This window comes from Astatotilapia calliptera, chromosome 8 (assembly GCF_964374335.1).
Source record: "Astatotilapia calliptera chromosome 8, fAstCal68.1, whole genome shotgun sequence".
Lineage (NCBI taxonomy): Eukaryota > Metazoa > Chordata > Actinopteri > Cichliformes > Cichlidae > Astatotilapia > Astatotilapia calliptera.
The window spans coordinates 14,292,070-14,306,152 of NC_137429.1; the positions used below are offsets into that span (position 1 = coordinate 14,292,070).

Genomic DNA, 14,083 nt, shown 5'->3' on the forward strand with positions numbered 1-14,083 from the left:
TGCTGTTGGGTTAATTGGTGATTATAAATTAGCTGTAGGTGTGAGTGCTTTTCTGTCTCTCTGTGTTAGCCCTTATGATAGATGGGCAACTTGTCAAAGATGTACACCACCTTTCGCCCTATGACATCTGGGATAGGCTCCAGCCAAGATGCAAACCTGAACTGACTAAAAAGACGGATGGCTTTAATAGATAAAAATGTGCTTAAATGATAATCCGCTGGCAATGCATACTGTCATGTCACGAAGAATGACTCCTTTAAACACAACTTTACCTCCTCATTGATATCCTACTACTATCAGAAAGATCAAAAAGATTTGTTACAGTAGCATGCACTGCACATAAAAACATCTCCTTCTGTTTGCTAGTATGCATGGATCATGTAAAAGTAACAAACAAACACCTGAGTAGTGTGTGCTTATTAATCAAAGGTGAAAAAATCTTACAAAAAAGGAAATAAAAGAAAGGATAATGAATAAAATGAGGGCATATTTGAAAGAAAAAGTATATTAGACTGGCAAATTTGGTGTCTTTGTATCCAGAAAGAAACAATTCCTAATAATGCTTATGCACCTGAGGCCTGTACTAGCTAGCTGCTTTCCGTCCGTGCTGGTGGGCAGATAAAGTGCAATGGTTAGAAAATTTGTGTTTGGACATGTTTGATCTCACAGTGCTTCGTCTAATAAATGTGCAAATACATTCCGACAGGACCTGAATTATGTTGGTATCAAATGTTCAGCTACTGAACTACTACTGAATGAATGGAATTGCAGAGAGATCAAAATAACTGGTCCTTTTGTCCATAGTGTCATATCCTGAAAAGTACTCAAAACACACAAAATATAATAAAAATGTTTTTTATATATTTGTAGAAAACACATATGAATACACAACCAAGAAAATACCCATCTGATAGCTGATTTTCTGTCTGCCTGTCCTTCCTCCTCCACACACTAGAAGCCAACCACCTCCTCCCGCTGTGAAATTGACTAGTCTAATTTATTTCCACAAACCCTGCTAAATCCGCACGCCCACACACACACCTTTTGTAGTTCTCACTTTTGATAGGCTTGTCTCCTTAATCCTTACAGCAGAAACAAAAAAATAAATAAATAAGTAGAAAAAAAAATGGGACACTCCTTTTCTCAAAGACCTGCCAGCAGCTAACCAGACAGTGGCGTTCGGTTAATAATAGCCAGCCATGGTTGTTTTGTACCCATCCAAGTTCAGCTAATTGACCAATTTCCAGTTCCAGCACTGATGCCTCCACGAAGGTTTCATTAGAGCGCAGGTAGGCTGCCCACACACTGTGAGCTTTAAATAGACGATTATGGCCAGGGACACAATCGCTGCCAGAGACTGATGCTATTTAAGTAAACTACTTCCTCCACTGTAGCAGCAACCACAATAACACAACAGTGACAAACCTAAAGCAAGGTTGGCTCGCTAGGAAAGCCCTCAATTTAATTCATAACTACAGTTAACAGTGACTGCACATTAGCCTGTAGCAGGGATTCCCAAAGTGTGGGCCGGGCTCCTGGTGGACTGCAGAAAAACATAAATTTAGTTCAAAACTGCTTACTCAGTATGCACCGTTACATATTTACATAAATGTATTTATTTATATAAAAAGTGAATTAAAACTGGTAATTGGAGATGTTTAGTTTTTGATATTACTCATTACTCTGACCTAGATTTATTGGAGTTTGTGTCCCAGTGGTGAGTGGTTCATGCATTGGGTAGTATAGCTGGGCAGATCTATTTAAATATTGATAGTATCAATACCGATGCAGGTATTGGTAGTAGTGATACTAGCACAATAGTATCAATCAATATAATAGGATACCAGTCTCTATCCTATTATTTCAGGATGTAGGCCACTGAGTTGTGTTGAATTAATTATTTTATTTGGAAATTACAATAATATACCTCAAACACTCACTATGAAAAATGACCCAAAGTGCTTAAGAGACAAAACCAAAAAACTCCCAACCCAAAAAACACAGTTTCAAAATATAATAAGCACCGAAAAAGCTGTTTTGTTGTGTTAACTAATTGTTGTGGAAAGTAAAAGTCACATTGATTTGATGGTCATTTAAAATGTGTTCAAAATGTGCGAACTGCTGATGATTCATGTAATAGATCATAACACAGTTACACAAGCTGCCTTTTGAAGTTAAAGGTTTTACTATCAGTATTGATATCAGCAACATTACTACTGGGTAGCACTAGCCAGTAATTTATAGCCAACAGTCTGTGTTGTTTATGCTTATTAAATAATATTTTCAAGGTAAAACATCACTTTGTCTTGTATTTTGATTAGAGTGAAGATTTAAGATTGAGTGGGCCCCATGAGAGTTTGTGGTTTTTGAGTGGGCCACAGCACTCTTGATGTGACTTGATCTGACTGTTTTTTGTTGTCTCTGTATCATCATAGGGTCTATATCTCAAAGCACCTTGAGGTGAGACGGTTGTAGTAATTTGGTGCTGTATAAATAAAACTGAATTTGGGAATGGCTTGCCTGTAGGTTGGTGGAGGAAGTGATAGAATACTGCTGTGTATCTCGTAGAAAGCTACTTTCAGCTGCTCGCTGTCACACGGGGTCACCACAGCATGCAGCTCTGCATGTTTTGTTTTGGCAGAGTTGGACGCCGGATGCCCTTCCTGACACAACCCCACAGGGGATTTGTGTCTCAGGCTGGAATCAAACCAGCAACCTTTCACCTGTTTGCTGAATGTGTAAACCACTAGACGATGGATCCTCACTGATGTGACTCTTATATACAGCTAGAAATGAATATTAGGGCAAAAAAACACTTATTTTGGGGGCAAATTTTTAGTTGGGGTGCTGGCCAGCTATTTAATCCCCCTACAGCTGCAGGGATGCAAGTATCAACCAATTTGATGGCAGCTATTTTTAACCGAATCAGATAAATACAGGTAACAGCATCTTACTAAGACGTTAATGAAGCTTCTGTCCTATTGAACCGCAGGGGATAAATTAGCATTATTGGTAACACCTGTGTTGCTATTTCCTGTCCTAAAGGTAACTAAGGTCTGTGGACTTTAGTTTCTCGCCAAAATGCCTGACACCCTGTTTCTTCAGTGACAGCTCCCTTTTGTTATTCTTTACCTCTCCACCATGCCCAGTCTGACATCTGACCTGACAACAATCTGTTTCTCCTCCCTCCAGCTTCACATAGCAAGGATTGCCCAATATAAAATGATCAGGCTGGGATTTGCGGCCTAAGGACGCTTAAAGCAGGAGGTTTAATGTCATGACGTCACGTTAATTAGCGCCACTTTGATCCTTTCAGCCTCTTAGCCGCACTCTGCCCTGTTCTGTCTGTCGGTTGCCACGAGATGCGTTACTCCCTTTGGGGACCGCGGAGGAGGATGCACAGAGGCTCAAACGGACACTATTGATCCATCCACCCCTGCAGGCCCCAGCACAGCTCCTACCCTCCAGCTTGGCACTTTTTCCCCTGCAGGTGATGCTTTTTTAAAAGAAACAAAAACAAAAAAGGGGGGGACTGTGGCATAAAAAAGAAAGAAAAAATGGCAGACAAGGATAGTGTGGAAAAATATCTGGAAAACAACCCGCAGTTTGCAAAAGAGTACTTTGATAAGAAGCTGCGCGCTGAAGCTCTCACCGCCGCCTTTGAGGCCAACGTGGACATCAAAGACACCGCTTCGTTCAAGGATGTTAACGCCGTGCTAGAATCCGCCATCATTTTCGAGCTGGTCAAGGAGCTGCAGAAGCCGGAGAACATGGAGCAGGCCCTCCACAAAGTGCTGCAGAGAGTGGCCCTCATCATACAGGCTGACAGGCTCAGTTTCTACATGTGTCGAGGCAGAAACGGAACACTTGAGCTCGCCACCAGCCTCTTTGACGTGACTCCGACCTCCAAGTATGAGGCTAACCTGGTCGATCCGCAGACCGAAATCGTGTTTCCTCTGGAGATCGGTGTTGTCGGTTTTACCGCCACCTCCAAAAAAACGCAGAATGTTCCTGATGTGTCAAAGGTGAGGAGTTGTGACGTTTTGTGCTAAAATAAATAAACAAAACAAACTCAAAGAAAAAGTAATAATCTAGGTTAAAAATAAATAAATAATAACAATAATGACTAAATAAAATATTTTTTTCTTTTTTTTAAATAAAGGCTTTCATACAGAAATCAGCTACTATATAAAAGAGGCAATATCATAGTTTGTATCTATTTCCTACATTTATATTCATCTTCCCTGTATTATTTATATTTAATAAGGGTCCTGCTATAGTAAATACCGAAATAAGCTAATAACAGAGAGGAAACATATATTTTTCACATATTTTTCACATCGTGCCATGTTTTTTCTAAACCAGGTAAATATCAGAATTATTTGTCATGTGTCTGCATCTACTGCAAAAATGTGCCTGCAGCACTGATTGTTTTCATCTTCTAACTGAAGACAGTTACTAATTATATAAAAATGTAATGTAGTTGTTTGTTTGAAAATGAAAGGTTTTGGTAGTTGATGAACATATGAAAATTTCACGGCCTTTGTAGTTTCAAATAAATAGTTTGGTTTAATAAGACGTGCTGAAAGTTATTTGCTTTTTCTCTCCCCTCAGAATAAAAAGTTCTCTGACTTCGTGGACAAACAGACTGGATACAAGACCAAATGCATGATGACCTTCCCTCTGATGGCTGAAAAAGAGTGCCTTGGAGTCGTCATGGCGCTAAACAAAATAGGAGCAGAGCATTTCACTCCAGAAGATGAGGCGGTAAGGATACAAGCTTAAGTGTGTGTGTATATATATATATATATATATATATATATATATATATACATACATATATATGGGTTTATCCCTAATGGCTTTCAGCGTGTGGCATTACATAATGTTATTAGAGTGTCATCAAACGATTATTACGCCCTCTTTGTCTTAACGTCTAAACTGCATCTTATTTGGCAGTAATTGTGTTAAACACATGCATAGTTGCTCTTCTTTTACTTTCAAAACCCTGCGCTCAAGCCGTTTGAACTGTGCAGCTAAATAAAGGTTATTGGCGTAATTACATCTTACCAGTGGGGTGCAAAACACTTCAATTATGTCAGTGGGAGCCAATCAGACCTGAGTGACTCGGTGCGATTGCTTTCGAGCACTAACGTTTAAGTAAGGCATAAAGATTTAAGTATGATTCTGTTATCTCTGTAGTCTGCATCAGAGACCATTCACTACTGCCTCTGAAGCCATACGCTCACAATGAGGTACAATTACTGGAAGATTAAACTGGGTCAGAAGGAAATTGTGGTTTTTTTACAGACTCTTGGGAGTCTGGCGATAGTGTCTGGTAACAGTGATGATTTTCAGAAGGAGAGAATTGGTTGATGATGTGCAGGGCAAAGCCTTTAACTCCTAAGATGAAAATCTTGCACCATACAAAAGTAATTTCCAGCATTTAAGAAAAAAAAACCCCACGCACTTAGGATCAAAGTGAAATGAGATTTCACCTGCTTTCTATCATATTATTCCTACACAGTTACCGTTATACGCAAAATCGTGTTGCGAAGTTGCACTGTAGCAGTAAAGGTTCTCATGTGTCACAGCTTTGAACCTGCTGTCTAATCTGATTTGGTCCTTAGCTCTTCCACAAGTACATGAACTTTGCTCAAGTCGTCGCCCTGCAGCACTACACAGCCTACATGTGGAATGTGGAATCCAGGAGAAGTCAGGTAAACCCAACTGTGCCGTGTGTTCAGTCTAAAATCACTGATGATTCTGTCTCCTTTAAAATCTGTATTTAAAGAAAAAACAAAGACAAGCATTTCCCCCACATGCTTTCCTGCATTCACGTTTTTACTTCTGACTTTAGGTGCTGCTCTGGTCAGCCAGTAAAGTGTTTGAGGAGTTGACAGACATTGAGAGACAGTTCCACAAAGCACTGTACACCGTAAGGACCTATCTACAGTGTGAAAGATACTCAGTCGGTCTGTTGGACATGACCAAAGAGAAGGTTGGTTTTGCAGAATTGATTCAGTTATGCAGTTAGGTAGCTGCACACATAAATAACCCGATGCAGTCATTTCCTGGGTTTTATTTTCCTCCAGGAATTTTATGATGAATGGCCGGTGAAACTTGGAGATGTGGAACCTTATAAAGGACCCAAAACACCAGACGGCAGGGTAAGACTTTCATTTATATCTTCATTAAATCAGCTCTCTTTTTCCATGTGGCATTTTTACCTAATTACATTTTTTTTTGCAAAGATCATCATCAAGATCATTTGCTTTTTGTACAGGAAGTAAACTTTTACAAGATCATTGACTACCTCCTGGAAGGCAAAGAAGAAATCAAAGTCATACCGTGAGCAACACCGGCTACATACAAATGCACTCAAACATTTCATTTCAATATACAACATAAAAGCCAAAGTGCACTTCCCAAAACCGCTGACTTTAAGTAAGTAATTTTCTGCTCTTTATCACTTCTTCTCCTTCCCGCCTGTCAGCTCTGGCATCACTACATTACCCAAAATGAATAATAAAAAAAAATAAAGTCACTAACGAGGAGCCTATAGAGAGTTTAAAGAGCTCGTCTTGGCACAGCAGTGCGTTAGGATCATGATATTCATTTGTAATTTAATTAGTAATTTAACAACAAGTCAAACTACTAATTAAATTGAGTACAATTACTTTAATAAACAATTTGATTACATGTGAATTGTTCTGGTAATTGTGTTACATAAGTGCAAACTACAACTTTAAATCGACTGGAATCTGGTCAAATAAAACTTACTTGAGTCAGTTTACCACAAGAATGAATTATTTTAAGAAATAAACATTTCATTTTTATATTTCAGTTGCATTTTACTCAAAACTATTACCTCATGTTTATGGGAGCAAATAATTTTTTTGCGAGTATGTGTCCTTGACTTGTAATTGAGAACATTATAAATTTGAGAGGCTATATTTTTCAAAATAAAAGTCCTAGCTAGTCCATGTACAAAATGGTCAAAATTGCAGGTAGTCAGTACATTTTAAAATAGATGAAGCAGTCACGCTTGCCCACAACATTAATCTTCTATTTAGATAAGAAGTAATTCTGGGGGGGGGTCTGATGAATGTTATTTGAAGACTAACAAGAAGGTGTATATGAGTAAGTCTGCTTTGAAAGAGTGCCCACTGTTTAATATGTGTCTCACTCAAATTCACCTTGCTGCGTGTGCTTCTTTTTGCAGTGGTCCCCCAGCCGATCACTGGGCTTTGGTTAGCGGCCTACCAACCTATGTGGCAGAGAATGGCTTTGTAAGTACATTTTCTTTTTAGCTGAATTACCAAAACGAGCAAAGAATGAAAGTAACCTGTGTACCCAACAACAACTGATGCGGTCTGATTAAAAACCAGTTGTGCATATAACCGGTGCATTTATGTGGAATACAATCTGCAAACTTTAAAGGCCACATGCAACAATCAAAGATAGATTGATTAAAACTGTTGATACATGTGAAAATATTTTTTTGTGACTGCTTGCAGATTTGCAACATGATGAATGTGGCTGCAGACGACTACTTCACTTTCCAGGTGCGGGACTTTTTCCTCTCTTTGTGCTTGGATGGTTAATGCACATTACACGAAAACATAAAACGTATAAAACACATCGCCGTGTCTTTCAGAAAGAGGCTGTGGACGAGACGGGGTTTGTCATCAAAAACGTCCTGTCGCTGCCCATCGTCAACAAGAAGGAAGAAATCGTGGGCATCGCCACGTTCTTCAACAGGAAAGACGGCAAACCGTTCGATGAATATGACGAACAGATCACTGAGGTTGGCGTCCTCTCTCACCCTCGCTGTGACCCTCACACACAGTGTCATGTTGTTGTTTGTATGTAAATCTTTAGCACTCCTTCTCTGTAGCAGAAAACTGCATGAATTTGCATGTTGGCTGTATTACTACGCATATATTACACGAGGGAAAGTGTTTTTACAGGAGTTTGATGTAAATCAGGGTTATGCGGGGTCACAGCTCAGTAGATCCTGCTTCTTTTTTCTCATGCTTTCTTGATCTCGTTGTTTGCACCAGGCCCTGACACAGTTCCTCGGCTGGTCAGTGCTGAACTGTGACACCTATGACAAGCTGAACCGTATGGAGTGGAGGAAGGATATCGCCCAGGAGATGCTCATGTACCAGACCAGATGTACCACGGATGAGCTGCAGTCCATTCTGGTTAGCGTCACCTTGCCTTTTTCTTTCCCGAAACTTACCTCTGACCTCTCAGCATTTGTTCGAGAAGCAATTTAAGCAGGGATTTAAAGTAGTCAAAAGGTAATGCACTGTGAAAAGCTTATTGAGTAGCAGTCCTACATTACCAGCTATTAGGGAACTGATAGGAGGTCTAATGGATGATATATCCACTTGGCAAGAGAAGATTTGACAAGAGTTTACAAGGGTACTTCTGGGAGTACTTGTCTGAAATCTCTGAAAGTATAACATAACATGCAATGTAAATGTCAGCTGAAATGCTTGTTCTCTCGTTTACAACCAGAACACCAAGGAGAAGTTTGATGCTGATCCTGAAGACTGCGACCAGAAAGAGATGTACAAACTGTTGGTGAGCTGCTCATCAGTCAATCGTTTCATTTAGTTTGAACCAAAATAAAGTTGGTCCACAAGAAAGACACTGTAAGCATTTCAGGGAATAAGCCACGCATGTCATGTGTTTCTGTTCAGAGGGCAAACATCCCGGTGGCAGACAACGTCAACGGCGAGAATCTGTACCTGTTCTCCTTCAGCGACTTCCCCGTGACCGAGTTCGACCTCATCAAAGCCGGCATTCGCATGTTCTTCGAACTCGGAGTCGTCGAGAAGTTTAAAGTTCCCGCAGAAGTGAGTCCTATAATCAGACGCTTGCTTTGATAAACCTGTTCAAACAAGACGCGCTCGAACTGCTCTCCCAGTTCTTTTATCATTTCTCGACGTGGCGTTCTTGTCCTTAAATGCTCCCGAAGCAAAGTTCTGATGCAAACATAAAGATGATCATCATGTTCCAAATCCTTTGGAACTTAAAACTGCTGCTATTTTATTAATAATGAGAGAAGAGACGAGCCTTGGGGACACAGAATGTTCGTGCCATCATCTGTGAATCTTTTTTGGCAACAGGCAAGCTGCCATGGCTCTGTTTCACTGGGAACAAAGAAGTGGATGCGATCCTTAATTAGACTGTCGAAGCGTGCCATGCTGTACTGCAGTAACAAATATGAGTGATTCTCTGTAGTGCTGTAGGGCAAGAGTTGCTTTCCTTAGGCATGAAAAGAAAGTGCACCAGCTATACAATTTCCTCTCCTTTTTGCTTTGTTTTTAAATCCGAACCCTCCCTTTCCCCCTCAGACACTGACCAGGTGGATGTACACCGTGAGGAAGGGTTATCGTGCCATTACCTACCACAACTGGAGGCACGGTTTCAACGTAGGCCACACTATGTTCTGCCTGCTGCAGGTAAGGCCTGCACAACATCCAGTTCTTGCTACATAGATTAAGCACAAGCCTTTTAAACTTTTCTAAGCTCTTATTTGACTCTTTCTTCTACTACAGACAGGAAAGCTAAGGAAATACTACACTGATCTCGATGCCTTTGCCATGGTGGCCGCTGCTTTCTGCCATGATATCGACCACAGAGGAACCAACAACCTCTACCAGACAAAGCAAGTCAAACCGACTCTTTTATGATCGTGTTTGGCAATATATGGAGCAGTGTCTAAACTGTCTCTTTTTTCCCCCTGTAGGAGTGCATCTCCTCTGGCCAGACTTCATGGCTCCTCCATCATGGAGAGACACCATTTGGAGTACAGCAAGACTCTAATGGGGGAGGAGGTACGACATTTTTTCTTGTCCAGTAATTTCAGTTGTGATATTTAAAAAGGAAAAACACACGCGTTTGATCACTATTTATGATCTCCCGCAGAGCTTGAACATCTTCTGCAACCTCCAGAAGCGTCAGTTTGAGAATGTGCAGCACTTGTTCGACGTCTGCATCATCGCCACAGATCTGGCGCTTTACTTCAAGTAGGTTTGCTGCAGATCGGCCGTTTTGCAGCCACAGTTAATGCGAGACGTAAAACAGCGGCTAGTCGAAGACGTGATCGCAAAAGCTGTAAAAAAGCAGCCCAGTTGATGTGACCTGTTTCTCTCCACACAGAAAGAGAACCATGTTCCAAAACATCGTGAATGCCACGGAGCCAATGACAGACGAAAAAGAGGCCACGGCTTTTGTTTCCAACAACCCCATCAGGAAGGAAATCGTCATGTATGTAAACTGATTGAACGTGCTGAGAAAAGTCTGTCAAGTTGATTTTAGAAAGATGAGGAGATTTCTGAGACAGCAGGCCACGGCAAATCATCAGCGTGTTGCACGTCCTGTTTTTTTTTCTTTGTCCCTCTGACTGTGTGTTTGTCTCACACCTTCAGGGCCATGATGATGACAGGTTGTGACTTGTCAGCCATCACCAAGCCCTGGGAGGTACAGAGCAAGGTGGGTGACCTTTGCAGCGCTGACATGGCCTGATTTCAAAATATCAGGTGAAGTTCACAAGAAAATAAAAACTCTCACTAATACGGGAAGAAATAAGCTATTTGTGTTATTCTGTTTGATATCAGTAAAAAAGTTCCATATTTATAGCTGCTAGAAGACATCCTGACCTGAGCCGGTGAAATCCCATGTGTAGTTTGAAGAGTACTGAAAATAACTCGACGCGCTCATGCTGTACTTCCGCCACTGCGTGCCTTTGATTTCCCTGCATCATCACGCTTTGTTCTGTTTGTCGCCCTGTTTTGTCTGCAGGTGGCTCTGATGGTGGCTGCTGAGTTCTGGGAACAGGGCGATTTGGAGAGAAGTGTTTTGGACCAGCAACCAATTGTAAGAGCCGCACCCCCTCCTGTGGCTTTCTTCTTGTCCGTTCACGTTTTGGTTTGTTTTTTAGCATTACAGAGCAACTGTTTGACCCTCTTTCACCTGAAAACTCTTCCTCTTGTCTCTCTCAGCCCATGATGGACAGAAACTGTGCCGAACAGCTCCCCAAGATGCAGTGTGGTTTCATCGACTTTGTGTGCTCATTTGTGTACAAGGTGAAAACTTTTTTTTTTTTTACACTGTGCCGCCGTGCCAAAAGATGACTAGTGGAGGCTGGTAGTGAAACAGACAAGAAAGGAAGTCTGGTCTATGTTGCAGTAGTTTATCTGTATTTTTAAACAAGCGCTAATACTACTGCAACTGTGTAATCCTACTGTGAGGGGCCTTTAAGAAAGGCAGAGCCAAACAAAAATAACTTAGCACAGTCATTAATTTTACTCGGAGCCTTTATAGTGTTTCCAAGGCAATAATATTTATTTTCAAGCCCTCCTGAACAGCTCGATGAAAAGCCAGGTGTAAGTGTTCCCATATTTCATAAATAATAATTAGAACAGAGAGGACTCTGTGGTGATAAAGTTGAACACCAAAACGATACACCAAAACGTCACTGCACAGCGCAGGAGCAAAAACATTGGTGCCGATTGCAAACTGGCAATTTCACACACAGTGTCATTATTAGCTTTACAGAAAGCAGCACAGCAGCATCAACCATCTTAGGTTGTGTAACAGGATGTATTGAGATTACCAGTTGAGCCCAGAAGGCCAGCTACACGACAGGTGAAGAAATTTAAAGAAACTACAGGACCTTTGGGGACACCGTGCTGGTGTGGTTTGGGTCTGTTTGTCCACAGAGAAGAGACACAGGCATGTTCTGAGTGATCACCTTTGGGATTTTTCCTAATCATGGCACAAAGAAACAAAGGACTCTGTCTGTACCTGATCAGTAAATTTATAGCAGGCGTCCTTCAAATACCCAGCATGCTTTCTGGTTCTGACTTTAAGCCCAGCCATTTCTTTCTCGGTTCAAGTTTGGGCACCAGTTCTACATCACTGGAAAGCGTGTATAAGTAATTAGTGTTGCTGTTAATTTGTCACCAGATGGTATTTACACTAGAATAAACACATAGGCTACATCCATGAATCTGCTGTCCTTGCAGGCCGGTGCTGTAAGAGGCAGAACATATTAGTGCAAGAGGGGGGAAAAAACTGCATTCTTCCAGTTATTATATAACATAAGTAACACATACTTACATTTCATTTGTTTTTCTTTTCCCAGGAATTCTCAAGGTTCCACAAAGAGATCCAGCCTATGTTTGACGGCCTGAACAATAACAGGGCACACTGGAACGAGCTGGCTGAAGTATACAACGCGAAGATGAAGGCCATTGAGGATGAGAAGAAGAAACTAGAAGAAGAGGAAGCCAAGAAAGGTAAGAATATCTTTGTGCGATCATTAATCTGTTGGCTCGACAGAAGAGTTCATCTTTCTTTTTTCTTTTTTTCTTCTTTGTATATTTAGCTGGTGGTGGCGGCGAAGGAGGGAAATCAAAGACGTGCACCATCTGTTAAGTTCCACCAGTGCTTGGATCTGAACTGAAACAGTCTGTTTAGGACTAATCTAGACAACACTAGTCTTTCCTGGTCTGAAAGCTCATCTCATCGAAGCTTTTTCCTCGGTGTGGTCTCGCCTACACCGCTATAGTTCTGGTTATTCGCTGTTTCATTCATGTAGTCCGGTCCAGCCCTGTATGGTCTAGTCTGGTTCTGTGTAGCCTGCCAGGTCTGGTCTGCACTGCAGTTTGGAATAGACCCACCTAACCTTTTCTTCAAGGAGGGAAGAGTCAGAGACTTCACCGTGAAACCTGGAAGAGAAGCTGTTCGACTTTGAAAGACACGTTTCTCCTTCCTGCTGAACAATGCTGTGGACATTTTTAAAGAAAAATCATACTGTCGCAAAAATTCCTTAGCGTTAACCAAAAATATTTCTGACATGTTTTAAAAGTGTGGCTGGATAAACTTAAATATTCAGGAAGGAAAAACTAGTTATGTGTAGTTCAGATAGGGTGCAGCGTGTGGGGTGTACACATGCCAAAGCATGTACAGTGCTGCAGTAGACAATTCAGAGAGCGCTCCTGTTGGCAGTCAGTTAACACGCAGTATATTTTAATACTGTAGGTCGCACAACGCACTTAGCTGCTGCTATTTTGACAGTGGCAGACGTGATAAAGTGAGGGTAATGTAACGTCATGGCTACGGACCTGAGGAAAGGGGCTAAAGGGAATGTGTGAAATGAATTCCTTCACATTAAGAGTAGGAAAGCTGCAATCTGAGGGATCTGTTAATGCTTTAGTGGTGAAAAGCAAGGAATGCATGTAATAGTGAGAAACGCACTGTCTTGAAATAAAGACCGATGTCTCTTACCTCAAAAGGCACTAAGAAGCTGTGTGAAGGTGTTTGTATTTTAATATGCAACTATATCTATATATACTTATATTTTTTTTTTGATTATTTGAGTATTTTGTACTTGGACTGTCTTGGAAGGAGGATGGAGGGGAGCTTTGAAAGAGGACAAATTATCACTAGAATCACATCCAGACGTCGAGTCTGTGTTTTGAACTTTATCGTCAGCTTTGATGAATTCCTCTGAGCTGCGCTGAACTGGGAAAAGACACAATTTTACTACACGGGTATTAAGATTGAACTTACAATTTCTTATCGATTCCATTTAAAAGTCTTTTTAAATGTGGATGATTTCACATGTTTATAGTTTATGGCATAGGAATTGTAAAATGTAAATTGTATAAACTTATTGAAGGTTGTAAAGGCAACTTTTGCTTCTTGTAAGCAGGCGAGCGTTGCAGTAGATCTACCTCTTCTGTAAGAAGATTTGATTGCCTGCCAGTGTTTGCGATCCACACAGCTTTAAATAACCGTCTTACTGAGGAGGTAAAAAAAAAGGCTTATCATATATATGTGCAGAGACTTGTTTTTGTGAAGATGCAGCTAGAGCATCATTGATTGTACGGTGGTACAGGCCAAAGTCGTCTCCTTCTTTCTTCATTGATGTAACCGTGAGACAAATAAGGCAATAACTGCTCAACTCAGTGTAAATCTATGCCACCCACGTAAAACCAAATTGAACTGATCTGGGCTGAAAACGTAAGAGTTTACAGTGCAAGCAGAGTGCACTTTC

The 14,083-nt window shown here is 41.0% G+C and overlaps 1 protein-coding gene across 1 annotated transcript; it reads left to right on the top strand.

The window, feature by feature from the left end:
* Positions 1-3,101: 3,101 nt before the first annotated feature.
* On the top strand, positions 3,102-13,329 carry pde6c (phosphodiesterase 6C, cGMP-specific, cone, alpha prime). Its single transcript, XM_026163084.2, has 22 exons — positions 3,102-4,025; positions 4,615-4,767; positions 5,631-5,720; positions 5,861-6,001; positions 6,096-6,170; positions 6,287-6,351; positions 7,226-7,292; positions 7,521-7,568; positions 7,661-7,810; positions 8,067-8,210; positions 8,530-8,595; positions 8,715-8,870; positions 9,372-9,479; positions 9,576-9,685; positions 9,767-9,854; positions 9,946-10,046; positions 10,180-10,287; positions 10,449-10,512; positions 10,822-10,896; positions 11,022-11,105; positions 12,167-12,320; positions 12,410-13,329. Exons 1-22 carry the CDS (start codon positions 3,558-3,560, stop codon positions 12,457-12,459), a joined length of 2,565 nt encoding a protein of 854 aa, XP_026018869.2. The 5' UTR covers positions 3,102-3,557; the 3' UTR covers positions 12,460-13,329.
* Positions 13,330-14,083: the final 754 nt, after the last annotated feature.

What these genes read in the sequence shown, in the direction of transcription:
- pde6c (XM_026163084.2), top strand. Translation starts at nt 3,558, where the DNA reads ATGGCAGACAAGGATAGTGTGGAAAAATATCTGGAAAACAACCCGCAG. An exon ending in ATGAGCTGCAGTCCATTCTG is followed by an intron (nt 8,211 to 8,529) that starts GTTAGCGTCACC and finishes GTTTACAACCAG; the next exon opens with AACACCAAGGAGAAGTTTGA. An exon ending in AGACTCTAATGGGGGAGGAG is followed by an intron (nt 9,855 to 9,945) that starts GTACGACATTTT and finishes GATCTCCCGCAG; the next exon opens with AGCTTGAACATCTTCTGCAA.